The sequence below is a fragment of the Gadus chalcogrammus genome, chromosome 21 (genome assembly GCF_026213295.1).
Source record: "Gadus chalcogrammus isolate NIFS_2021 chromosome 21, NIFS_Gcha_1.0, whole genome shotgun sequence".
NCBI lineage: Eukaryota > Metazoa > Chordata > Actinopteri > Gadiformes > Gadidae > Gadus > Gadus chalcogrammus.
Window position 1 is genome coordinate 529,245 of NC_079432.1, and position 27,500 is coordinate 556,744.

The 27,500-nt window shown below is 55.4% G+C and overlaps 2 protein-coding genes across 2 annotated transcripts in view; both read left to right on the plus strand.

Annotated features, from left to right (window-relative positions):
* Positions 1–16,904, plus strand: part of cfap61 (cilia and flagella associated protein 61) — a 29,468-nt gene extending 12,564 nt beyond the window's left edge. The window contains exons 15-26 of the mRNA XM_056581813.1: positions 672–766; positions 4,126–4,253; positions 6,813–6,905; positions 7,251–7,422; positions 8,023–8,186; positions 8,415–8,563; positions 10,745–11,043; positions 12,493–12,827; positions 13,177–13,288; positions 13,521–13,726; positions 15,437–15,533; positions 16,701–16,904. Coding sequence (XP_056437788.1) covers positions 672–766; positions 4,126–4,253; positions 6,813–6,905; positions 7,251–7,422; positions 8,023–8,186; positions 8,415–8,563; positions 10,745–11,043; positions 12,493–12,827; positions 13,177–13,288; positions 13,521–13,726; positions 15,437–15,533; positions 16,701–16,904 — 2,054 coding nt within the window. The remainder of the gene's footprint in view (positions 1–671; positions 767–4,125; positions 4,254–6,812; positions 6,906–7,250; positions 7,423–8,022; positions 8,187–8,414; positions 8,564–10,744; positions 11,044–12,492; positions 12,828–13,176; positions 13,289–13,520; positions 13,727–15,436; positions 15,534–16,700) is intronic.
* A 2,515-nt stretch (positions 16,905–19,419) lies between these two features.
* insm1a (insulinoma-associated 1a) lies at positions 19,420–20,862 on the plus strand. Its single transcript, XM_056582059.1, has one exon. It carries the CDS (start codon positions 19,420–19,422, stop codon positions 20,860–20,862), a length of 1,443 nt encoding a protein of 480 aa, XP_056438034.1.
* The last annotated feature ends 6,638 nt before the right edge of the window (positions 20,863–27,500 follow it).

Consider the following 27,500-nt stretch of genomic DNA (forward strand, 5'->3'; position numbering starts at 1 on the left):
CCTCTTGCTCTCCAGCCAGACATCATTATCACATTCAGGGGCCTTCCTGCGGGGGGCCCAAGTGTTGATACCTCTGGAGCCGGTGAAGAGGTGGTGTGTGTGTGTGTGTGTGTGTGTGTGTGTGTGTGTGTGTGTGTGTGTGTGTGTGTGTGTGTGTGTGTGTGTGTGTGTGTGTGTGTGTGTGTGTGTGTGTGTGTGTGTGTGTGTGTGTGTGTGTGTGTGTGTGTGTGAGAGTTTGTGTGTGAGGGTTGACTGGACCTCCTCATGCTAGCATACAGCTAGCCTAGCATCAGCCCCATGGTGCTCCACTAATACTAGCATACAGCTAGCCTAGCATCAGCCCAATGGTGCTCAGCTAATACTAGCATACAGCTAGCTTAGCATCAGGCCCATGGTGCCCCACTAATACTAGCATACAGCTAGCCTAGCATCAGCCCAATGGTGCCCCACTAATACTAGCATACAGCTAGCTTAGCATCTCCCCCATGGTGCCCCACTAATACTAGCATACAGCTAGCCTAGCACCATGGTGCCAGTAGCATCCCGTCCTGAGTCAATGCTAGCTTCCAGCTGGTGTCTGTGTTGTTGTGGACGGCTGAGCTCCAGAGGACTGAACCCTGCTGTCCGTCCGGTTCCTCCCCAGACGCTGCACGCTGAGGGCTGCGTCCACGACTGCATGGTCCCCCTGGCGCCCCGCCGGCAGGTGGTCTACCCCCTGGGGGAGCTGGGACACAACGCCCCCTCCTGGAGGATCATGCAGCAGCAGGTGGGCAGCAGACAGCTGGCTGACAGAGGAGACCCCGCACCCACCCCCTCTACCAGCACACCCACCCCCCCCCATCCACACACACCCTCCCCCCCAACACACCCACCCCCTCCCCCCACACATCGACCCCTCCCCCCCTCCACCCAAACCCTGGATGGGTGGAGGGAGAGGGGGGGAGGTGGAGGGAGGGAGCGGGGGGAGGTGGAGGGAGAGGGAGAGGGGGGTGTTGGAGGGGGGGAGGTGGAGGGAGAGGGGGGGAGGTGGAGGGTGAGGGGGGTGTTGGAGGGGGGGAGGTGGAGGGTGGAGGGGGAGGTGGAGGGTGAGGGGGGGAGGTGGAGGGAGGGAGAGAGGGGGAGGTGGAGGGAGAGGGGGGTGTTGGAGGGGGGGAGGTGGAGGGAGAGGGGGGTGTTGGAGGGGGGGAGGTGGAGGGAGAGGGGGGTGTTGGAGGGGGGGAGGTGGAGGGTGAGGGGGGGAGGTGGAGGGTGAGGGGGGGAGGTGGAGGGAGAGGGGGGAGGTGGAGGGAGAGGGGGGTGTTGGAGGGGGGGGAGGTGGAGTGTGAGGGGGGGAGGTGGAGGTGGAGGGAGAGGGGGGAGGTGGAGGGAGAGGGGGGTGTTGGAGGGGGGGAGGTGGAGTGTGAGGGGGGGAGGTGGAGGGTGAGGGGGGGAGGTGGAGGGAGAGGGGGGAGGTGGAGGGAGAGGGGGGTGTTGGAGGGGGGGAGGTGGAGTGTGAGGGGGGGAGGTGGAGGTGGAGGGGGGGAGGTGGAGGGAGAGAGGGGGACCAGGGCCTCCTCCTGGTTGGGCCACCAGAGGGCGCTGCTCTGATAGGAACCAGAGGTAGAGCAGCACCATCACAAACCCTGAGAGCTCTGATCTGAAGGAACCTTTAAACACACATGCCTTCATTTAGAATTGGGTTATTGCATCAACTTCATCTTCGTAAGTTGTTTTTTACTGGGGCAGTGAACCCAAAATCCATAATTTTATTGTTTTAAAATGTAATACTTCTCACACGATCTTAAACATGGTATTCTACGACTTTTTTGTGAGATGAAACATGTTATCTTCACTATGGATATCCCAAAATGTCCCCCAGAAAGCTTTGACCTTCCTTTAGAAAGATGGAAGTTGTGGCGGTGCATATCGCTCAAATCAATCCTCTGATCCCTCTTCAGGGACGCCTTCCGTCCTGATACAGGTACAGGATCACCGTCACACCACCACCATCCCATCACCCTCACTCCCACCACCAGCTCCACCGTCACAATCTCCTCCAACCACCTCCTCCACCACCTCCACCCCCCCCCCCCCCCCCCCCCCCCCACGAACATCAACCATCCTCCATGGGCCCTGAGATAAGGAAGCTCGGCAGAGCTTTGTCCCCTAAGCCCCGGCCCGGCCAGCTGTCAGATTAATCACATTAAACGCACCTGTTCTCCTCTGTCAACGCGGGCTTGTGTTAGCGGTTGTCATGGTCACCGCCCGGGGGTCCGTGTGCTTTAGGAAGGCTAGCCCAGTGCTGCCCCCCCTGATAGCAGGCCGCTGGACCAGGAGTCAGAGCAGGAGTCAAGTCACTTTTATTAATGTAGCACATTAAAATACAACAGGAGTCGACCCAAAGCGCTTTACGTTGACAGAAGTCAGGGTTGGGCAGGACAGTTGATGGAAGGGGCCCAGGGATACGCAGGTCTTGACTAAAAAAGAAATGCATAAAATAAGAAGAACATAAGTATCAAGAGCAATATATATATAAAAAAGAACAATATAGAGTAAAACAGGTAAAATAGAAAAAGTCAGACCAGGACTCAGTGCAGGAGTCAGTGAAGGACTCAGACAGGGAGTTAGAGCAGGACTCAGACCAGGAGTCAGTGAAGGACTCAGACCAGGAGTCAGTGATGGACTCCGACAGGGAGTCAGAGCAGGACTCAGACCAGGAGTCAGTGCAGGACTCAGACCAGGACTCAGACCAGGACTCAGACCAGGAGTCAGTGATGGACTCCGACAGGGAGTCAGAGCAGGACTCAGACCAGGACTCAGACCAGGAGTCAGACCAGGAGTCAGAGCCGTCTGCTAGCTTAGTTCCTGGGTCCAGAGGCTCACCAACTAAAGCGACTACTTCATTAATTCAGGTCCCTTTTTGCGTTCACATGTCTGATTTTTCTTTGCCACTGTAATGTAATGTAAGGAGGATGATTCAAATCCCGTATGACCTGATTTGAATGACGGTGAACCTCCAAGCCTCCAGAGGTACCGGGGCCCGGAGACTACAGTCCAATAGGGACTTGAGTCTGGCCTCAAACATGAGGGGAACTTCAAGCTCCACATGCTTTGAGCGGAAAAGGTTGAAATATCCTGGTTAGAGATCTGGATCTGACTCGCTCTCTTACTGGCTGTGTTTCCCCAGGGCATGGGGATGTGTGTGTGTGTGTGTGTGTGTGTGAGAAGTGTGTTATTGTGCTAGTTGGTGTGATCACCACATGGGTGGTGGATCAATATCAACACATGCTCCGGTGTGTCCATCAACACCTCGCCCAGTACCTCAAATAACACAGAATACCAGAATCAAGATGTCTGCCCTGTTTTGCTCTTCATAAATTCTCCTCTCCATCTCCTCTCCTCTCCTCTCCTCTTCCTCCTCCTGTCCTCTCCTCTCCCATCCTCTCCTCTCCTCTCCTCTCCTTCCTCTCCTCTCCTCTCCTCTCCTCTCCTCTCCCATCCTCTCCTCTCCTCTCCTCTCCTCTCCTCTCCTTTATCCTCTTCCTCCTCTCTTCTCCTCTTTCCTTTATCCTCTCCCCTCCTTCTCTCCTCTCTACTCTCCTCTCCTCTCCTCTCCCCTCCTCTCCTCCTCTCCTCTCCTCTCTACTCTCCTCTCCTCTCTCCTCTGCTCCTCCTCCTCCTCCTCTCCTCTCTCTCTCTCTCTCTCCTCCTCTCCTCTCTCTCTCTCTCCTCCTCCTCCTCCTCCTCCTCCTCCTCCTCCTCTCTCTCTCCTCCTCCTCCTCCTCCTCCTCCTCTCTCTCTCCTCCTCTCTCCTCCTCCTCCTCCTCCTCCTCCTCCTCTCTCTCTCTCCTCCTCCTCCTCTCCTCTCTCTCTCCTCCTCCTCCTCCTCTCTCTCTCTCTCTCTCTCTCTCTCTCTCTCTCTCCTCCTCCTCTCCTCCTCTCTCTCTCTCTCTCTCCTCCTCTCTCTCTCCTCCTCCTCCTCCTCCTCCTCCTCCTCCTCCTCCTCCTCCTCTCCTCTCTCTCTCCTCCTCCTCCTCCTCTCTCTCTCTCTCTCTCTCTCTCTCTCTCTCTCTCTCTCTCTCTCCTCCTCTCCTCTCTCTCTCCTCCTCTCCTCTCTCTCTCTCTCTCCTCCTCCTCCTCCTCCAGGAGGCCTTTGCGGTGAGGTTCCTGAGCAGGAAGCTGACCCTGGAGCCCAAGGTGGTGCTGAACACGCGGGTGGTGGTGGTCGGGGCGTCCCTGACCGCCCTCGCCTTCCTGGAAGTCCTCGCCCTCTGGTCCGTCTTACTGCCTGTATCTCACTACCTACTGACTACAGTACTGCTCTGTCTTACTGCCTGTATCTCACTACCTACTGACCACAGTACTGCTCTGTCTTACTGCCTGTATCTCACTACCTACTGACTACAGTACTGGTCCGTCTTACTGCCTGTATCTCACTACCTACTGACTACAGTACTGCTCCGTCTTACTGCCTGTATCTCACTACCTACTGACTACAGTACTGCTCCGTCTTACTGCCTGTATCTCACTACCTACTGACCACAGTACTGCTCTGTCTTACTGCCTGTATCTCACTACCTACTGACCACAGTACTGCTCCGTCTTACTGCCTGTATCTCACTACCTACTGACCACAGTACTGCTCCGTCTTACTGCCTGTATCTCACTACCTACTGACTACAGTACTGGTCCGTCTTACTGCCTGGGTGGAGGTGTTGGGTGGAGGTGTTTGTTGGAGGGGTTGGGTGGAGGGGCTGGGTGGAGGTGTTTGTTGGAGGGGCTGGGTGGAGGTGTTGGGTGGAGGGGTTGGGTGGAGGGGTTGGGTGGAGGTGTTGGGTGGAGGGGCTGGTGGAGGTGTTGGGTGGAGGGGCTGGGTGGAGGGGCTGGTGGAGGTGTTGGGTGGAGGGCCTGGGTGGAGGTGTTGGGTGGAGGGGTTGGGTGGAGGGGTTGGGTGGAGGTGTTGGGTGGAGGCCCTGGTTGTCACTGACCAGGCTGAGTGATGTCCCTCCCCCTCCCCCTCCCCCCTCCTCTCTTATCAGTCCTGACCAAACCTCTTTATGGGCTCCATGACGCGCCCCTCCCCCTCCCTCCCCTTCCCTCCCCCTCCTCCCCTACTCCTCCCCCTCTGGAGGGCCTGGGTGGTTAAGCCCCCCCCTCCCTGACGCGGGTCACATGGGCCGTCTGTCCCGGCCTGATAAGGGCTGCTGGTCCAGGCTGCTGTGTGCTCCAGGCTCAGGGTCCAGACCCCATAACTCTGCCCCCGCCCCCCCCCGACTGGGGCCTTCTCTGAACCATGTGTGCTCCCCTCGGTGAGGTGCGGGTTGGTGGTCTAACCCTGAAGGCCTGCTGCAGTACGCCTCGTACCAGTGCAGCCACCAGGGGCTTCAGTTGACCAGTTACCGTTCAGAATGTCAGGAATCAGAACCAAGTGATGTCATGATCTGGAATCAGGAGCACCATCAGAACCGGGCTCATCAGAAGGGTCGTGATCCAGTCCCGCTGACCGGCAGGACCAGATCTGGAAGAGATGTCTGGCTCTGTTGTGTTCCAGTCCCCTCAGACCTGCAGCCTGTTGTGTTCCAGTCCCAGACCTGAGCCTGTTGTGTTCCAGTCCCAGACCTGGAGCCTGTTGTGTTCCAGTCCCCTCAGACCTGAGCCTGTTGTGTTCCAGTCCCCTCAGACCTGAGCCTGTTGTGTTCCAGTCCCAGACCTGAGCCTGTTGTGTTCCAGTCCCCCCAGACCTGAGCCTGTTGTGTTCCAGTCCTCTCAGACCTGGAGCCTGTTGTGTTCCAGTCCCCTCAGACCTGAGCCTGTTGTGTTCCAGTCCCAGACCTGCAGCCTGTTGTGTTCCAGTCCCAGACCTGAGCCTGTTGTGTTCCAGTCCTCTCAGACCTGGAGCCTGTTGTGTTCCAGTCCCCCCAGACCTGGAGCCTGTTGTGTTCCAGTCCCAGACCTGCAGCCTGTTGTGTTCCAGTCCCCCCAGACCTGCAGCCTGTTGTGTTCCAGTCCCCCCAGACCTGCAGCCTGTTGTGTTCCAGTCCCAGACCTGAGCCTGTTGTGTTCCAGTCCCAGACCTGCAGCCTGTTGTGTTCCAGTCCCCCCAGACCTGCAGCCTGTTGTGTTCCAGTCCCAGACCTGGAGCCTGTTGTGTTCCAGTCCCTTCAGACCTGCAGCCTGTTGTGTTCCAGTCCTCTCAGACCTGGAGCCTGTTGTGTTCCAGTCCCAGACCTGAGCCTGTTGTGTTCCAGTCCCAGACCTGAGCCTGTTGTGTTCCAGTCCTCTTAGACCTGAGCCTGTTGTGTTCCAGTCCCCTCAGACCTGAGCCTGTTGTGTTCCAGTCCCAGACCTGAGCCTGTTGTGTTCCAGTCCCCCCAGACCTGCAGCCTGTTGTGTTCCAGTCCCAGACCTGAGCCTGTTGTGTTCCAGTCCCCTCAGACCTGAGCCTGCTGTGTTCCAGTCCCAGACCTGAGCCTGTTGTGTTCCAGTCCCAGACCTGAGCCTGTTGTGTCCCAGACCTGAGCCTGTTGTGTTCCAGTCCCAGACCTGCAGCCTGTTGTGTGATCCGTCCCTAAATGCCAGCGATGTCGTTTAGAGAACTAAAGGCTGTTTTACGTGACAGCAGCAGCGGGCTGAGCGGAGATAAGCAGAGAACTGTGGTCCCAGCACCACCCAGCAGACATGTTTACAACCTCTGCTCGTTTAATGATTGTTCAGTGTGTGTGTGTGTGTGTGTGTGTGTGTGTGTGTGTGTGTGTGTGTGTGTGTGTGTGTGTGTGTGTGTGTGTGTGTGTGTGTGTGTGTGTGTGTGTGTGTGTGTGTGTCCGTCCCCTCAGCCCTCACCTGCGCTTCACCAGCCTCACTCTGGTGTCGCCCCACGGTTTCCCTGACAACCGCATCCACGGTGATGCCCACTTCCTCTCCACAAGGTCGGCGCTCCGGGAAACATCCGCCAATAACAGGAAGAACATGACATAACTATATACATGAGATGGATAGAAGACAAGTGTGTGTGTGTGCGCTTATATGTGTGTGTGTGTCATGCGTACCTGTTTGTGTTTGTGTGTGCGTGCCTGTGTGTGCGTGTGTCTTGATGTACGCGTGTGTCTGTTTGTTTGTGTTCATTGTGTGTGTGTGATTGTTTGCGTTCATGTTCATGTATGTGTCTGTTAATGTGTGTGTGTGTGTGTGTTAATGTGTGTGTGTGTGTGTTCATGCGTCTGTGTGCCTGTGTGTGTGTGTGTGTGTTAATGTGTGTGTGTGTGTGTGTCCAGCTGCCCCCCCTCCCGCTGTAGCGACTCGGCCCTGCTGGCGGTGCGCTCCGTGGTCGCCGTGGTGACCGGGCGGATGGTGGCCCTGCAGCGGGCGGAGAAGTGGGTGGTGCTTAGCGGGGGGGGGCGGGTCCCCTACGACCACCTCATCATCGCCACCGGCCTGCAGCACCAGGTCCCGCCCCTCACACTCACCCAGCCAATCACAGACCTGCAGCACCGGGTCCCGCCCCTCACACTCACTCAGCCAATCACAGGCCTGCAGCACCGGGTCCCGCCCCTCACACTCACCCAGCCAATCACAGGCCTGCAGCACCGGGTCCCGCCCCTCACACTCACCCAGCCAATCACAGGCCTGCAGCACCGGGTCCCGCCCCTCACACTCACCCAGCCAATCATTGGCCAGCACACGACACCTACAGCCAGGGGCCGCCTCAATCTATGACCACACACACACACACACACACACACACACACACACACACACACACACACACACACACACACACACACACACACACACACACACACACACACACACACACACACACAGAGACACACACACACACACACAGAGACACACACACAGACACGAGAATTTAGTGCAGGAAGGCCACAGTTTGACAGCCATAACTCTGTATTAACTGACCAATGGTCATTAATCGAAACGTTATCTACGGCCTCATGGAGCAGACCGGGACCCTCCCATCATAACCCTGAGGTAGTGTGTAACAGCGTGTGCTGATCCAGCTGTTGGGCCCCTGCTGTGCTGCAGGTCCCCTGCCCTACAGGAGCCCCTCTCGGGGGCCCCCAGACCGAGGACCTCCAGACCGAGGACCTCCAGAGCCCCCAGACCGAGGACCCCCAAAGTCCCCAGACCGAGGACCCCCAAAGTCCCCAGACCGAGGACCCCCAAAGTCCCCAGACCGGGGACCTCCAGCCTGGGGACCTCAAGACACCCGAACCCGGAGACCCCGAGAGCCCCCAGACCGGGGACCCCCAGATCCCCAAGACCCCCCAGAACGGAGACCCCCAGAGCCCCAAGACCCCCCAGACCGAGGACCCCCAGAGCCCACAGGACGGGGACCCCCAGACCCCCCAGACCAGGGACCCCCAGACCCCCCAGTCCGGGGACCCCCAGACCCCCCAGACCGGGGACCCCCAGAGCCCCCAGACCGGGGACCCCCAGAGCCCCCAGACCGGGGACCCCCAGCCCCTCCCCGGGGGGCCGCCCCCCAACCTGCTGACCCTCACAGACCAGCGGGACTGCGATGCGGCCCGGGACCTGGTCTGCCTGGAGCTCCTGGAGACTGGAGGTATGTGGAGGGCGGGGCTACACCATCCACAGCACCACCCCCACAACCTACAGCACCACCCCCAACATCACCCCCACCTCTGACAACACCACCTTCACCCCCACCACCACCTCCTCCACCAACATCTCCCCCACCATCACCACCACCACTATCACCTCCACCACCATTACCAACAGAACCAACCCTTTCACACCCCCCCCCCTCCCCATGTCGTTACCCTGCTAATCAGCTCTGGAGTGCGTCTGTATAATTGCCGGCTTAATTAGTGGCCCAGAAATCTTTCATCTCTGATTCAGACCCCGCCCCCACCCCCCCCTCCATCATCTCCCTCAACATCACATCAGTACCTCAGTCCCGCACTGCACTATGAAGAGACACACACACACACACACACACACACACACACACACACACACACACATGTAATTTAGCTGAATGTTCTTTCTAAAGGATAGTCCAATAATCCCAGCGACCGTGTCTGAGATCACTCTGAGCTGGATTCAGCACCATGGAGAGAGTCACCCTCTCTCGCTCGCTCTCTCACTCTCTTCACCCAATCTCTATCTCTGAGTTCATGTTTTCACTTTCTCTGTCTTATCTGTCGCTCTCACACTCCCTCTGTCAATCACACTACCCATCTCTCTCTTCACTATTTGTCACTTTCTCTCTGTTCCTCTCTCATGTGTTCTGCGCATCAGAAACCCCAAGAAACCTTATCGTATTCACACGCAACAAAACACTACGGTCCCTAGCCCCTGAACCACTATACATGTCAGGGTCTCAAACGCAACAAAACACTACGGCCCCTAACCCCTGAACCACTATACATGTCAGGGTCTCAAACGCAACAAAACACGACGGTCCCTAGCCCCTGAACCACTATACATGTCAGGGTCTCAAACGCAACAAAACACGACGGTCCCTAGCCCCTGAACCACTATACATGTCAGGGTCTCAAACGCAACAAAACACAACGGTCCCTAGCCCCTGAACCACTATACATGTCAGGGTCTCAAACGCAACAAAACACGACGGTCCCTAGCCCCTGAACCACTATACATGTCAGGGTCTCAAACGCAACAAAACACGACGGTCCCTAGCCCCTGAACCACTATACATGTCAGGGTCTCAAACGCAACAAAACACGACGGTCCCTAACCCCTGGACTGTACCACTCTACACGCGGGGGCTCCTCTGAGCGTGGCTCGGTCCGTTCTCTCGTGACTACACTCCCCGTTGGCGCCGTCTATCAAACTAGCGTAATTAGCCCTCCAGACCATAATACCCACTCGAGGCCTGGAGGAGGAGTCTAGTGTCGGCCTGGAGCTCCTGATCAGAGTTCCTAATGGTGTGTTTTTATGTGTACGTATTCATGAATATTCACGAGTTGTAGCGTTTAAATTTCAAAGGCTCCATGGCCCTAATGATGATATTAAAACGCTCTCGTGTTCCGTTCTCCGTGATAGTGACGGCCATATTGTTTCCATATGTTTATGGATTTGATACATTTCCTCACTGAAAAAGGACATAATTATCATTATCAATCCAAGACCTTAAAGGGGACCTATTATGCTTTTCGACTTTTATGACCTATAAACGTTGTTATAATGATTGATAGTCATGTTTAACCATACACAAAAAACAATGTCGATTTTCGAAACTCTTCCTCTCATCTGGGCGCTTTCAGCATTCTCTGTCAAGGCTCGGTTTCGTCCTTCTCCGCCCCCTCGCCCCCCTCCTGCCAACCCAACTCCGTTGTGATTGGTTTCCTTCCTTGAAGCGCGGGCAGAAATGTGAACAAGTGAATGCAAACGTTGTCCCGAGTGTTTAGCGCTCTGCACAGCCACCCCAGACTGTCAGCAGGGAATACGTCGAAATGCATGTACGTCATTACTTGACACTTTAGTATGGTTTAACATGACTATCAATCATTATAACAACGTTTATAGGTCATAAAAGTCGAAAAAGCATAATAAGTCCCCTTTAATAACAATATCATGCAATAATAAACATGAAACCAATCAGTCATCCAGTAGTCAGACCAGATGTCGCATTAGACAATTTGAAGATCTTAAACTGGTGAGTACATCAGAGGAGACGGCAGCTCCTCATGTAGTGGACGTCTGGACGCCCTCCCCAGTGTGGATGGAGTCCTCAGTAACCCAGCCTCCCGTTCCCTAGGCAACGCCGTGGTCTACGGCGGCGGCCTGGACCTGTACACCTGCGTGGAGACCCTGCTGGCCCTGGGGGTCCCGGGATCCCGGATCCACCTGGTCCTCGCCCCCCCCGGGCCCGCCCCGGCCCCCTGCTGCTTCGGGGACCCGGAGGTGGGGCGGGCGGTGGACGGGGCCCTGCGGGGGGCCGGGGTCCCCGTCCACCGGGACTGTGTCCTGGCCCGGATGGACACGGACCGCCGCTCCGGGAGGATCACCTCCCTGTCCTTCTCCACCCGGGGCGCCCCGCTGCACCTGCCCTGTGGGGTACGTGCTGCAGTACCGGGAATCACCACAGAGCGCTGCTTCCGCTGTGGGATTATTTTAAGAAATTACTTTCTCAGATGTAGAGGTTAAAGGTCCCATGACATGCCACCGGGTGTGGTGTGATTGGCCGCTACAAGACTTTTTTTAAATCTGCCCCTTACGACATCACAAGAGGGCGTGTCCACCTAGATGTGTGCTGGATAGACCAGTCTACCGGCCTACCCAGTGGACTGTAGCCAACGTTGCTCATCTATCCGTCATACATCTAGGTGGACACGCCCACCTGTGATGTCATAAGGGGCAGATTTCATAGGGTAAATCCCATGGTGCCTATTGGGTACGTTATGTAATGTGAGGATAACTTGTTAGTAATGGAGTGACACTAGAACGCAGGTCGAGGCGTTGATATTCACTTTAACTCTGATTTACTAGAACCAGAACAATGTTACAAGTTACACTGAACTGGTGCTTTAGAGCGGCCCCTAAGGCCTTGGAAGAACAATGCATTCTGTGGACTGTCCGTGCCACAAGAGTACCCGTACTCCTCCTTAACACTGCTGGCTCCTCCTTTCCTTGTTTGGTTCCTGATTTGTTTCCTGATCACGTTTTCAGTGACCAAATGAAACCGCTCCACCTTTAAGTTGATCTTCAGCCAATCAGAGAAGGCCAGCGCCCTCCCTGTTCCCCACCAGAGGGGGCGCTGTCCCCTCCGTGGAGAGGGGCTGGGGTCCAGACCCTCTGGTGGGGCTGTGATCCAGACCCTCTGGTGGGGCTGTGATCCAGACCCTCTGGTGGGGCTGGGGTCCAGACCCTCTGGAGGGGCTGGGGTCCAGACCCTCTGGTGGGGCTGGGGTCCAGACCCTCTGGTGGGGCTGGGGTCCAGACCCTCTGGTGGGGCTGGGGTCCAGACCCTCTGGTGGGGCTGGGGTCCAGACCCTCTGGAGGGGCTGTGACCCAGACCCTCTGGTGGGGCTGGGGTCCAGACCCTCTGGTGGGGCTGGGGTCCAGACCCTCTGGTGGGGCTGGGGTCCAGACCCTCTGGTGGGGCTGTGACCAGACCCTCTGGTGGGGCTGTGATCCAGACCCTCTGGTGGGGCTGTGATCCAGACCCTCTGGTGGGGCTGGGGTCCAGACCCTCTGGAGGGGCTGGGGTCCAGACCCTCTGGTGGGGCTGGGGTCCAGACCCTCTGGTGGGGCTGGGGTCCAGACCCTCTGGTGGGGCTGGGGTCCAGACCCTCTGGTGGGGCTGGGGTCCAGACCCTCTGGTGGGGCTGGGGTCCAGACCCTCTGGTGGGGCTGGGGTCCAGACCCTCTGGTGGGGCTGTGACCCAGACCCTCTGGTGGGGCTGGGGTCCAGACCCTCTGGAGGGGCTGTGACCCAGACCCTCTGGTGGGGCTGGGGTCCAGACCCTCAGGTCGGGCTGTGATCCAGACGTTCTCCCTCTCCAGGTGCTGTTCAACTTCTCCGGGGAGGGCGTCGACCGCGACGTGTTCCGCAGCGTCCACGGCGCCAGCCTGGTGTTTGACGGGCGGCTGGTGGTCGACGCCCACAACTTCCTCACCGCCGACCCGGCCGTCCGCGCCGCCGGCCCGCTCACCAAGTTCTCCCGCCGCTACCGCGCCGAGCGCTGGGCCCACGCCTGCTACAGCTCCCGGGAGGTGGGCCGGGCCCTGGCGGCGGCCATGTTGGCTCTGTTGGACCCCACCGTGGAGCCCCCCCCCGGCCGCCCCGACCCCGACCACCTGATCCCGGAGTACTCCCAGCCCCGGGTCCGAGGTGGGCGGCGCCGCTAGCTGGTGGGGCGTCCGGGGGAGATCACATACTGCTGCTTTAATCCCAGGGGGTTATGGGTATTCTGGAAGTGACCCGGGAACGCCGTCCGTGCCCGGGAACGCCGACCGTACCCGGGAACGCCGACCTGGGGATGTGTTGGGTTGATGCCCGTCTGGCTGGTATAGCGTGTAACCAGGTCTACGTTATAATCTACCAAGGCACCGCTGGAGCTCGTTTGAACTTCACCATTTTTAAATAATGTGTGTACGTGCTTGTCTGTGTGTACGTGTCTGTGTGTATGTGTGTGTGTGCGTGTGTGTGTGTGTGTGTGTGTGTGTGTGTGTGTGTCCAGCTGGCAGGCTACCTGGGGGGTTCCACTACCTCCACGTCTCCAAGCCCTCGCCCCTCCCCCCCGTCCAGCCCCCGCCCTCCGCCCTCCCCCTGTTCCAGCCGCCGCCACCCCCCCAGCAGGTATGATCCCGGTGTCTTCCTCCCCCACCTCACCCTCCTCACCCTCCTCTTCCTCCCACTCCTCTCCCTCTCCCTCACCCTCCCCCTCCTCTCCCTCCTCCTCCTCCTCCTCCTCCTCCTCCTCTCCCTCACACTCCTCTCCCTCACACTCCTCCCCCTCCTCCTCCTCCACACCCTCCTCCTCCTCTCCCTCACCCTCCCCCTCCCCCTCCTCCCCCCCTGTGCCCCCCAGGGGGCGGCGGTGGTGACGGGGTCCGTGGACGAGGGGAACTACTTCCGGATCCACCTGGACCGCTACCAGAAGGTCGACGCCCTCACCTGTCTGTCTCTGGAGCCCCTCCCCCTCTCCAACTACCTGTGTCTGTACGGCCGCCACCAGCTGCTGCTGAACCAGCTGCTGGCCCGCAGCCAGGACGGCCCCACCCCCGACCTCTACAGGTGGGGGAGGGGGGGTATAATTGAGTTATCCTATTCATCCTAAATATGTTAATTCATTCATATGTTTATGATACATGTTGTGCCTTCATCCAATAGAAACTACAAACGTCGTACAAGTCATTGATCATGCTCAAACCTTTCCTGTAATTGTATTAGTTATAAGTTATTACTATACTACTAATATCCTGGTATCTGAACATGTATTCAGTAATATTCTAGCCTGATGAAAATTTAGTTAGTCTGCAGTTTAGTTCCTGTTTTGAAATCTGAGTGCCTCCCCAGACAAAAGGAGGCTAATGCTAACAGAATATGTGGACGCTAACATTCACCTGCTCTCCAACGGATGTGGAAACTCACTCACTCTCACTCTCACACACACACACACACACACACACACACACACACACACACACACACACACACACACACACACACACACACACACACACACACACACACACACACACACACACACACACACACCTTCCAGTCGGATTGAGGTGATGACAACAACAGTCCAAAGTACCCCCCCCCCCCCCCCCCCATATGAAGCCAGAAGCCCCTCCCCAGCCATGTGACCATGTGACTTCAACACCACATATGTTGGTGAATAACCGGCCGATGGTGACCTCTTATGGAGATTTACCACGGATGACCCTGGACGTGTGTGTGTGTGTGTGTGTGTGTGTGTGTGTGTGTGTGTGTGTGTGTGTGTGTGTGTGTGTGTGTGTGTGTGTGTGTGTGTGTGTGTGTGTGTGTGTGTGTGTGTGTGTGTGTGTCCCAGGACCCTAATCTGTTTATGCAGCCCCCCAGTCCCCGTCTGTCTCTGTGGGGCCGCTGGCCGGACAAAGGACCCCCAGCAGCAGCAGGAGGACTGGGGTGGGGTGGGGGGGGGGACTCCTAAAGTCATTGTTGGTCCCGCCCCACGGACCAGTACCGGGCCTCACCTGCTGGGGGCGCCGGGGACACGGGACGGAGCCGGTACTCACATGTAGTAAAGGGCAGTCACATGTAGTCACATGTAGTAAAGGGCAGTCACATGTACTCACATGTAGTAAAGGGCAGTCACATGTACTCACATGTAGTAAAGGGCAGTCACATGTACTCACATGTAGTAAAGGGCAGTCACATGTAGTAAAGGGCAGTCACATGTAGTAAAGGGCAGTCACATGTACTCACATGTAGTAAAGGGCAGTCACATGTACTCACATGTAGTAAAGGGCAGTCACATGTAGTAAAGGGCAGTCACATGTAGTAACATGTAGTCACATGATGAACGGGTTAAAGATATTGTGACGTGTAATTACAGGTTGAACCAGGTTGATGTATTGTCATGTGACAACATGACAAGGTGTTTAACATGCTGTAACATTACTAAATGTTACAGCATGTAATGGCGCTGTGGCATGCTACACGCTGTTAGTGTAACATGTTGTTACCTGCTACATGTTGTTAGAATCGACAGTGTGTTACATCGTTTGACAGTATGTTACAGCGTGTTACAGCGTGTTGTAACACGCTGTGTGTGTGTGTGTGTATGTGTGTGTGTGTGCGTGTGTGTGTTGAACTCATTGTGTCTTCACCTTCCTAACGTTGGTTTCCACATCAACACCGTGTTCACAGTCTTACTCCACGTGGTAGTCAGCGGAGGTCCCAGAGCAGTGCTGTGATTGGCCAGGGGCTCCCACCTGACCTCCCGCTGCTCCACAGGTTCTTCAGGGAGCCCTGGAGCCTGGCTCTGTTCCACGACCGCTTCCCCGACCTGGAGCAGGAGATCCAGCAGGGCCTGGAGTCCCTCCCCCTCACGGTGAGTCCCGCCCCCTCACGGTGAGTCCCTCCCCCTCACGGTGAGCCCCTCCCCCTCACGGTGAGCCCCTCCCCCTCACAGTGAGCCCCTCCCCCTCGCTGTGAGTCCCTCCCCCTCGCGGTGAGCCCCTCCCCCTCGCGGTGAGCCCCTCCCCCTCACGGTGAGCCCCTCCCCTCACGGTGAGCCCCTCGCGGTGAGCCCCTCGCGGTGAGCCCCTCCCCCTCACGGTGAGCCCTCCCCCTCACGGTGAGTCCCTCCCCCTCACGGTGAGCCCCTCCCCCTCACGGTGAGCCCCTCCCCCTCACGGTGAGCCCCTCCCCCTCACGGTGCGTTCAGGACGGCTGGGACCGCCCAGCGCTGGGTCTCTGTTCACCTTAATGTGATGAGTTCAGCTTCTTCAAAGAGCCAGTGAGCCACTGATCAGATGAACTCACCACTGATCAAAGAGCCAGTGAGCCACTGATCAGATGAACTCACCACTGATCAAAGAGCCAGTGAGCCACTAATCAGATGAACTCACCACTGATCAAAGAGCCAGTGAGCCACTGATCAGATGAACTCACCACTGATCAAAGAGCCAGTGAGCCACTGATCAGATGAACTCACCACTGATCAAAGAGCCAGTGAGCCACTGATCAGATGAACTCACCACTGATCAGATGAACTCACCACTGATCAAAGAGCCAGTGAGCCACTGATCAGATGAACTCACCAATGATCAGATGAACTCACCACTGATCAAAGAGCCAGTGAGCCACTGATCAGATGAACTCACCACTGATCAGATGAACTCACCACTGATCAAAGAGCCAGTGAGCCACTGATCAGATGAACTCACCATGTTTAAAACCAAAGAAGCTTGGTTCAATGGCGTTTTGAACGTAAAGCTAAAGAATATAACGTGGTGACAGCGTGTCTTAAACAACAGGGTTAGAATATGTGTCTTCCTTGAATCTGACACAGAGCAGTCGTATAAACCCTGTCCCTCCGTCAGGAGGGTGGAGCTCGGGTGGAGCTCGGGTGGGGGTGAGATGCAGGCCGGAGGTATCACCTGGTGCTTCATGTGTACCAACACGTAGCTCCACATGTAGGGAGGTTGATGGTCCGTCGTGCTGCGTTGGTCCCCCTCCCCCCCCGCCTCACTGTGCACACCGTCCTGTCCTCCAGGACGAGGACCCCACCACCGTGACGGAGCTCATCCGTCAGCTGGCGGCCGGCCGGCCGGACCTCCGTGGGGGCGACCCGGCGCTCTACCTGCGGGAGCGGTTCGCTCGGAGCCACGCGCGGGCGGCGCTGAGGACCAGCGCGCTCAACTACCTGAGCTTCAACCGGAGCCAGCTGCCGGGGTACATGCCGCGCGGCCCGCTGTGACCCCGACGCGCCCCCGGCTCCTCCGGGACGTCCTGCCTGCTCCCGACGGTGGAGTGCGTTGGTACCGACCCCGGGGGCCGGGGGTCTCGGAGGTCCCGTGTGCTTCAGAACTCTGTCCAAGGGGTAATGTCCCGGCATTTAAACTTGAATTGCTTCAACCCTTAACGTTTTAATTATAATAAAGGCATGACAATATGACATGTTTATCATATGATTTATTTTAATGTAGGACTGTTTATTGAATCATTTGATATTCCCACTTTTATCTGGGCCTCTTTATTTAGTTTATATACAGTGTAGCCTATCTATATTTAATTTAGGCCTAAAATGTGATGTATTTATTGAATTTAGCCTACCTGCTATTTCTTATTGTATTAATTATGGTTAGGCCTTTTTTTTTTATTAAATCCTCTTCCAAATGACAGTTTAAAACACTTATTTAAAAAAAAAAACATTTATTTAGCTTATCCTCCCCAAAGGATTGAAACACTTTATTTAAGAATTTTATTTATTGAGGTATACGACTGAAATAGCGTTGCATTCTCCTCGCGCCGGCCAACTGTAACTCCGCGGCCACGCGCGTGTTTTACACTAAACGCGCCGCGGCCGCGTGACTGACAGCCGCTCGTGAGTGAAACCTCTTTAGATGAAAGTGTTTTGTGAGGCCGGGGCCATACAGCTGTATGCTAATAAGGCTTCCGTCTCCCCCCCTGCCCCGCGCGCAACACAAATAACCACACGCGCCTTCACGTCATTAAACAACAAAAGGTGGCTGCGGGTCCGACTCTGCCTCAAACCCTCTGGCAATTACATCTCCTAAACGTTGTTAGGAGAAAGGTCGTTATTCGAATCAATCCGCATATGGACAGATTGAGTTTGGGATCCACTGAGCTAAAATGATGGACTTATTGTTCCGCGGTTCAGAGGTCAATAACCGTAAACAGGAAAGTGTAAGATATTATACAATTTAAAGGCTGAAATGGGTTCATATTAAACATCAACTCTATTTTAATAGTTATAATTATAAACTCAGTTTGAATGGTTATAAATATAAATTCATATTTGAATAGTTAAACATATCAACTCTATATTTTAATAGTTAGAAATATAAACTCTATTTTAATAGTTATAGATATCAACTCTATATTTTAATAGTTAAACATATAAACTCTATTTTAATGGTTAAACATATCAACTCTATGTTTAAATATTTGGACATATAAACTCTAGGCCTATAGATTTTAGAGGCTAATGTTGAGACGTATGGATTTCTGGTCCCAGTTTATTGATCTTATTGTGAGTCACACACACACACACACACACACACACACACACACACACACACACACACACACACACACACACATACACACACCTTAAAATAAAGATTAACATGGAATTAAAAAACAAAAACAACACGCGGTTCCTGACATCAGAATAAAAATCCGGGCACTGCGCTGTGATTGGACCTGAAGGGACTGGTTCCCGATAGAGGGTCTCGTGGAGGCCGTTCGGACCCGCGCTTTGTCTCCACAGAGCCCGTTGATTGCGCCCAGCACGCGCCGTGGTCTCCCCGTAGCAGACTGCTTCTGGGGGCCCCCGGTTTACCGCGTGCAATTTCCTTTTCAATCAGGAGCGGGTGTGCAGCTTGCACAAGCGCGCCATTGTGATGCTAAACAGCCCCCCACCCCTATCTACCCTATTCATTATGTATGCGTGAAATGAGTGATTCATATGCCCGGAGTTAACCGTCACGGAGATGCGTGGCGGAGGAGGCTGTCGGTGTGTTGTGATGCCTGCGTGCGTTCTTGTTTGTTGTGATGTCCGCGTGCGTTCTTAACGTTTGTTGTGACGTCCACGAGCCGATGATACGTTTTGTCGCGTCAGAACAATTACAAAGTAGAAAGATATAGGACCCACATATGTTTATAAGTTATAATTACACAGAAAGAATGCTTTAAATTGGTCTATCGAGTGCTCCTGTTTTATGACAAGGCTGTCACTCCTCGCTGTGCGCGGGCGCGTCTCTCATTGTGCGCCTCGAGCCCTCTGAAGGAGCCCATAAAGGCGAGGCACGTGCAGCTCTGTATAGCGACCCATCAGACCGTGCGCACGAGCGCTCCCCGGAGTGTGCCCTCGCGCCGCGGAGGGGGGGGCGGGGTTAGGCAGTACAATGCAACCCCTCAGGTACATCTGCTTTACGATCCGCCATCCCTCCTCCTCCTCCCCCCCCCCGCCCTCCCCTCCTCCTCAGGGACCGGAGCTCTTCTCTGATTGGTCGCGGATGAGGGGGTGGGGGGGGTCCGGGCACGGAGTCGCGGCATCGCCTTAAAACCGAGTGCAGCTATGTTGGGCTCAAAAGCTCTTCCGGAGGACCGCTTGCGCTCACGGTAGTCCAGCAGCTGCGGGACGTTGTTTCAGGCGCGCGGCAGATGTCTGCGTGAGGACCGGCCCGACCCAGATTCCTTCACCGCCCCTCGAGCGCTTTAAAGTGCCTTTTATCCTCCGCCTAAACATGCCTCGAGGATTTCTCGTGAAGCGCAACCGGAAAGCCAACCCGGTGTCGTATCGGGTGCGCTCGGATGATGAGGACCCGGACCGGACGCCGCGCGTGACGACCCGGGTCACCCCGCCTCCCTCCGCCGCCTCCTCGCTCCCTACCGGTCCAGACCGGACCTTGTCGTCCTCCTCCGCCGCGGTACCGGAGCCGGACGTGAAACCGGTCCGGTTCGGGAACCCGGATACGGTATCCTACTGCCCGCAGGCGCTCTACAGCCCCACGCGCCCCATCAGCCGGGAGCACGAGCGCCCCTGCCCGGAAGGGGCGGCGGTCCACCTGGGCTCGCCCCCCAGGTCCGCCGGCTCTGACCCGACGCCCCCCGCAGCGCAGACCGCCCTGGAACACCTGTTCGTCCCGATGGACCTGAAGATCGGCACGAGCAACAGCAGCCGCACGGGCACCACCACAAGCGCGAGCATCACCGGCGCGAGGACCACCGGCACCGGGAACGGGAACGGTGGCAAGAGGAACGCGAGCGACGGCCCCACGGAGCGCAAGGCCAAGCCGCCGTCCAAGAGACCAAAGGCGACCCGCAAGCTGCACTTCGAGGACGACGTCACCACGTCCCCGGTGCTCGGGCTGAAGATCAAAGAGGCGCTCCTCGCGGACGAGGAGAAGCCAGCGCGGCCGCGGTCGGCAGACGGCGAGGAGGTGCCGCTCGGGGACTTCGTGTGCCAGCTGTGTCGCGAGGCGTACGCGGACCCGTTCGCCCTCGCGCAGCACAAGTGTTCCCGCATCGTGCGCGTGGAGTACCGGTGCCCCGAGTGCGACAAGGTGTTCAGCTGCCCCGCGAACCTCGCCTCTCACCGACGGTGGCACAAGCCCAAGGCGCAGCAGAGCGCCTCGAGCGGCGCCTCGAGCAGCGCGCACGCGGAGAGCGAGCCCATGGTGCGCGGGGACGAGGGGAGGGAAGGAGCCGCGGATCGGGACACCCCCAGCCCCGCGCTCTCCGAGTCGGGGTCCGAGGAGGGACTCTACGACTGCTCCCACTGCGGGAAGAAGTTCAAGCGCGCGGCGTACCTGCGGAAGCACCTCTTGTCCCAGCACGCGCCCCCGAAGCCGACCCCGAGCAGCGAGGAGCGCGAGGCTCCCATCCTTCCAACCCCCGCGGCGAGCGACCTCCTCCTCACCCCCGGACCCGCGCCTTTAAACCTGAGTTCTTCGTCCTCCTCTTCGTCTCCGTGTCACGTGTGTCCGGTGTGCGCGGAGAGCTTCCCCAACCGCTCGAGCCAGGAGCGGCACATCCGGCTCCTACACACGTCACAGGTGTACCCTTGCAAGTACTGCCCCGCCGTGTTCTACAGCTCCCCGGGGCTCACGCGCCACATCAACAAGTGCCACCCATCGGAGAACCGGCAGGTCATCCTGCTCCAGATGCCTGTGCGGCCCGCGTGCTGACCGGGAGACACGGACACACCTGGCCTCGCCTGCCCACTTGACCCCAGCGGGACGAGGCGATTCTCTGACGTCACCCGTTCGTCCCGTCCCGTTTTTAGTCTCAACGGGAGGGAAAAGTAAAACGCGTGTAGACTCTTATTTATTATAACTTATTTTTGTAGCTCTACTTCTGGTCCTTCTCGTTCCTCTTCGCACAAGTGCTTCTAGCTTCTAGACCTAAGAGACTCGTCGCGTCACACGTCACGGCACCACCGAGCGGAACTTCTCCGTTAACCGGCCCGTTACACGGTGAACGTCACGAGCTTTCCCGTAGAGTAGCCGCCTGCCTTAGAGAACAGCTGTACTGCCTTAACCGGAGACCGTCTCCGCGCTGATTCACCATATTATTATTTTATACAAAGGCTACTGTATGACCACGATATATAACCCTTAGGGCCTTTTATATTTATTTATGTATTTATTAAATTATTTGTGTAAATTATTGTTCTGTGTGATCGACGTGTGACCCATCGATGTATTTTTTATAACCAAATGATTATTGTCCTTGTTTTAATTTAATGACCTGTTCTGAGGCGCTGATATAGCAATCAACTACCGGGAGTTTATAAACGCTCCTGAATGCAATCATTATTGTTGTTATAAGATTGTTATTATTGTCCTATTTATTATTATTTATTTGTCATTATAAATCTGTAGCTCTTAATGTGTTGGAGGTTTTTGCGCTTAATGTCCAAACAATAAAGAACCAAAAGTGAAAAAGTTTTTAGTGTGTTGTTTATCTATACTTTATTTAAATCATCAAGGGCATTTTAATGGGACGGGCCAGCAGGTGTGTGTGTGTGTGTGTGTGTGTGTGTGTGTGTGTGTGTGTGTGTGTGTGTGTGTGTGTGTGTGTGTGTGTGTTCTTCCCTGTGTGCGTATGTGTGTTTGTGTGTTGCACCATTTTGAATCGTTGGAAAGCGTTAAGCGTTGTGATTGGCCGGGGGCCAGGTTACACCATCTGGGGGCCCTTGGGCCCGGGGCCTCGTTCGGTCACATGACTTGGCAGGAGAGGGAGTACATTTACAGCGCAGTGGGGGCCCGTCTCGATGCCCCCCCTCCCCCAGACGGTCCCCAGGACCAGGGAGTAGAACCCCCACCCGGGCCTAGGGATGCCTTTACCCAGCAGCAAGTCACTATGCTCACATCCCATAATGACACCGACCGCACCAGGCGACCAGCTGCCTCCCGTTGCTAGGCAACAGACAACACTGTACACCTGCAGTAAACACAGTAACAGGGAAAGGTCAAAGGTCGACCCCGGGTCAAACAACACAAAAGCTCCGGAGCAGCTGGAAGCATTCTGTCAGTTTACTGACCTCGCGCTGTGAGGCAGACACACACCACCCTCGTGCACACACAAACACACACACACACACACATTCACACAAACACAGAGACAGACTCACATCCCCGCACACACACAGGTACACAGACAAGAACAAATGCACATGCACATTCACTCAGACACCCCCCCCCCCCCACACACACACAGGCAGACATGAACACACGCACAAACAAAGAGGCACTCACGCATATGGACGCATTCACGCACATCCACTCACAGACACACACACACACCTGAGGCTCTGTGTCAGAGGGGCGTCACTGGTGTCCTTTGAGGAGACAGAGCAGACCGGAAACCCAAACCTGATTACCCTTGCTCTGGAACCTTCTGAAGACCGTCTGACCCCAGAACTGATCCCGGTTCTAACCAGGGTTCTACCCAGATAAAAGAGGGTTCTAACGTAGCTTCTAACGAGGAACCAAACAGTCCTAACGAGCGCTTAACGAGCCCTAACAAGGGTTCTAACGAAGGTTCTAACGAGGTACACAGAGTGTTCTAAGACGTCAGGCAGGCCGGCCCCGTGGCCTCGTTAGGGCCCGGTGCCTCGTTAGGGCCCCCCCCCTAACCTCGTTACAGACGGTCCCTGTGTCGCTGCCAACGCGGGCCGCGGCTAACACTGTTAGCTCGCGCCAGCCGCCGTTCGTCTGGATCAAGGCCTGCTAACATATGACGGTTCTAACACTCTGTGTGCGCGGCCATCTGGGCTCCAGCATCAAAGCAACACACACACTGATGCTGTTACCGCCGCTAATCAGACAGCTATCGCTATTTAATGTTGTTATGGACTAGCCACTATCGCTACGTAACGCTGTTAGCCCCCAGCCCCCAGGGTGACGTTATCTCACAGTGTGTGTGTGTGTGTGTGTGTGTGTGTGTGTGTGTGTGTGTGTGTGTGTGTGTGTGTGTGTGTGTGTGTGTGTGTGTGTGTGTGTGTGTGTGTGTGTTTTGGTCCCTTAATAACCAAATACAATAAAATATACACATAGAATATGTATCAATTAATGTAATAAAAACACCTGTAAGATGAACCTCCTCTCCATCGACCCCTCTGTGGTTCAGCCCCCCTCCCCCCTCCCTCCCCCCTGTGGTTTATCAGTTCCCCCCCTCATGTTTCCCATCACCCTAATGGAACAAGAAAAGCCTCAATCAGTAAAAGTAGTCGAGTCTGACCTCATCCACCTCCTCTCTTCATCTCTCCCCCTAACCCCTCCTCCACCTCTCCTCCCCCTCTCCCCCACCTCCCCTCCATCACCTCCCCTCTCCTCCACCTCTCCCCCCCTCTCCTCCCCCTCTCCTCCCACCTCTCCCCCCCTCCCCTCCCTCCTCCTCCTCTCCCCCATTCACCCCCCCCAGCACGCGCCAGCCCTAATCTCTCGCTCTCTGCGAACAAAGAGAAGAATAGAGTACAATGTAAACAAGGTGTCTCTCACCCACTGTCTCTCTCTCTCTCTCTCTCTCTCTCTCTCTCTCTCTCTCTCTCTCTCTCTCTCTCTCTCTCTCTCTCTCTCTCTCTCTCTCTCTCTCCTCATGTCTCTCGCCCACTCCCTCGCCCCTCACAGGAGGCCGAGGCGAGTCAAACAGAGCTGTGAGGGCAGGTGTTGGTGTCAGGCGGGCGCGTCGGGGCGTCTCCCCGCCGCCGTCGGCTAATCCCCCGGCCGTCGCCGCGGTGACCGTCTGCCGCGGACATTCCGCCCCTGTTTGCCTCGACGGGGTTGAAGGTTTGAAACCCCGGCTGGCACCCGAGGGTGGTCCACACCCCCCCCCCCCCTCAACGCCCCCCCTCAGTGGAGGTCAGGCTCCTGACCTCTGACCCCCTGGAGCAGGTTGGGGGGGGGGGGGGACCTCGAACCGTCAGACAGGAGGAGAGGAGAGAGGAGAGAGGAGAGAGGAGGAGAGGAGGAGAGGAGAGGAGGAGAGGAGAGAGGAGAGGAGAGGAGAGAGGAGAGGAGGGAAGGTGAGGAGAGGGGAGGAGAGGAGAGGAGGGGGGAGGGGAGGAGGGAGGTTGGTGGACATACAACACAAGACATCACACTACAACACAGCACAGCACAGCACATCAAAACAACACAAATACAGAGCAACGTAACACAACACATGCCAACACACCACACCACAACAAACACAACACAATACAACAAACACAACACAATGCAACAAACACAACACAATAAAACAAACACAACACAATACAACAAACACAACACAATACAACACAACAAACTCCTAGATCTGAGCCGTTTTCCATGGATGACATCATTTCCAAGGTCAGGTGGGGCAGGTGCACGTGTTTGTGTGTGTGTGTGTGTGTGTGTGTGTGTGTGTGTGTGTGTGTGTGTGTGTGTGTGTGTGTGTGTGTGTGCGTGTGTGTGTGTGTGTGTGTGTGTGTGTGTGTGTGTGTGTGTGTGTTAGGTGGGGGGCGGGGGGGGGGCAGGTGGCAGGGATTACACGACCCGGAGATAAGCCCTCATCACCATGGCGATGGCAGAGATCCTCAGAGGCCAAAGCTACTTAATATCAACCAGAGAGTAGCAAGGAGAGGGGTTGTGTGTGTGTGTGTGTGTGTGTGTGTGTGTGTGTGTGTGTGTGTGTGTGTGTGTGTGTGTGTGTGTGTGTGTGTGTGTGTGTGTGTGTGTGTGTGTGTGTGTGTGTGTGTGTGTGACAGAGAGGACAAGGAGGAGGGGGTATTGGAGGGGTCGTAACCTTGGTGACACTGTAACCCCTTTCATGCATTCGGTCGTTCATTCATTAGTTTATTCATGTATTCATTAATTCCTTGCACTCAGCTTGTTCTTGTGATTTCTCCTGTGTCGGTTATTGCATTCACTGGAGTCGTGGAAAGTCATCATAACTTATAATACATACATATACATAATGTAAAGTCATAATAACTTATAATACATACATATACATAATGTCAAGTCATAATAACTTATAATACATACATATACATAATGTCAACTCATAATAACTTATAATACATACATATACATAATGTAAAGTCATCATAACTTTTAATACATGCAGATACATAATGTAAAGTCATAATAACTCAGACATGATCTTGTCACTGCAGCTAGGTCCTGAATTGTTTCCTGTTTTATCGTTGTATTGTTCATTTGTTTCCTTCTTCCTGCTTGTCAACGAGAGCTTCAGTAACAGACCCCCCCCCCCACCCCCCATCTTACCTCCATCTTTGTGGGCATTTGTGGGCATGAGAGAGAGTGTGTGTGTTAGTAAGTTTGTGGGTGTGCCTGTGTACGTTGGTGTGTGTGTGTGTGTGTGTGTGTGTGTGTGTTAGTCTAACGGTTGCCAAGTGAGCATTTGGCCAGCTTGGACGTCTGGCATGACAGGTCAGTGCACACACACAGACACCCAAACACACACACACACACACACACACGCACACACGCACACACATGCCTGGCGCTCCCCGGCCCAGCGTGCGGCCAGTGTGACCAATCAGAGAAGAGAATCCTCCACGCCGCCCAGAACCGCACCTGAGCCCCGAAGACTGAGGCGGTCCATGAGGGGCGTGGTCACCACGGGGGCGTGGTCACCCCAGGGGCGTAGTCACTACAGGGGGCGTGGTCACGACAGGGGCGTGGTCACTACAGGGGTCGTGGTCACTACAGGGGCGTGGTCACCACGGGGGCGTGGTCACGACAGGGGCGTGGTCACTACAGGGGTCGTGGTCACTACAGGGGCGTGGTCACTACAGGGGCGTGGTCACTACCGGGGCCTGGTCACTACAGGGGGCGTGGTCACTACAGGGGGCGTGGTCACTACAGGGGGCTTGGTCACTACAGGGGGCGTGGTCACTACAGGGGTGTAGTCACAGTGAATCACGACCTCTATGGGTTTGTGTGCGTATGTGTGTGTGTGTGTGTGTGTGTGTGTGTGTGTGTGTGTGTGTGTGTGTGTGTGTGTGTGTGTGTGTGTGTTTTAGTGTGTGTGTGTTGTGTATGTGTGTGTCTGCATGTGTGTGTCTATATTTGTTTGTCTGTATGTGTGTGTCTGTATTTGTGTTTCTGTATGTGTGTGTGCGTGTGAGGATTTTAGTGTGTGTGTGTGTGTGTGTCTGTATTTGTGTGTCTGTATGTGTGTGTCTGTATGTGTGTGTAAGTAGTTGTGTGACTGTATGTGTGTGTGTCTGTATTTGTGTGTCTGTATATGTGTATCTGTCGGTGTGTGCATGTAGGTGTGTGTCTGAATGTGTGTGTCTATAGGTGTGTGTCTGTAGGTGTGTGTGTCTGTGTTTGTGTGTCTGTATTTGTGTGTCTGTATGTGTGTGTGTGTGTGTGTGTGTGTGTGTGTGTGTGTGTATATGTGTGTATCTAGGTGTGTGTCTGTAGGTGTGTTTCTGTATGTGTGCGTTCCTTTGTGAGTGCTCGTCTGTGTGTGTGGAGCTGCTCCTCATGCATCAGAGCAGAGCTCCTCTCCACTGAGCTCCATTGATTCATGACACACACAATCACACACTCACACTCTCAAAAACACACACTCACACACACACACACACACACAAACACACTCAAACACACTCACCCGCACACACATGAACACTCCCACACACAGTCAGGTATATGCACATACTCACACACAAACACACACTCACACTCACAAACGCACACACACACACACACACACACAAACACAGACACTCTCACACTCACACTCACACACACACACACACACACACACACACACACACACACACACACACACAGGCACACCGCACACACACACACACACACACACACACACACACACACACAGGCACACCGCACACACACACACACACACACACACACACACAGGCACACCGCACACACACACACACACACACACACACACACACACACACACACACACACACACAGTCAGCAGGCTCTCAGGGCTGGGGGGCAGCAGGGGTCCTCTGAGGAGATGACCCGCCCGCTCATCCCGCCCACCTCAGGACTGACAACCAGCCTTATGTTGGACTGGCCATATATGGTCATACATGTCTATACATTGTATGGTGTCATCAAATACTATCCATATGTTGATAGTTGATGACTTTTCTTTCTCTCTATCTCATGAGGTTAATATTGTTGTGTACTTTATGTCACAGCACTCCTCTCATCTTCTCCTCACTGTGTCTCATGTCCTCTCATCATCTCATCAGAGCTGTTTCAAGGTCAGCTCACCTCCGTAAGGACTCTTGGAGGCCTCCACAATAAAAGCCCTACCCCGCTTTTATTTTGTCAAC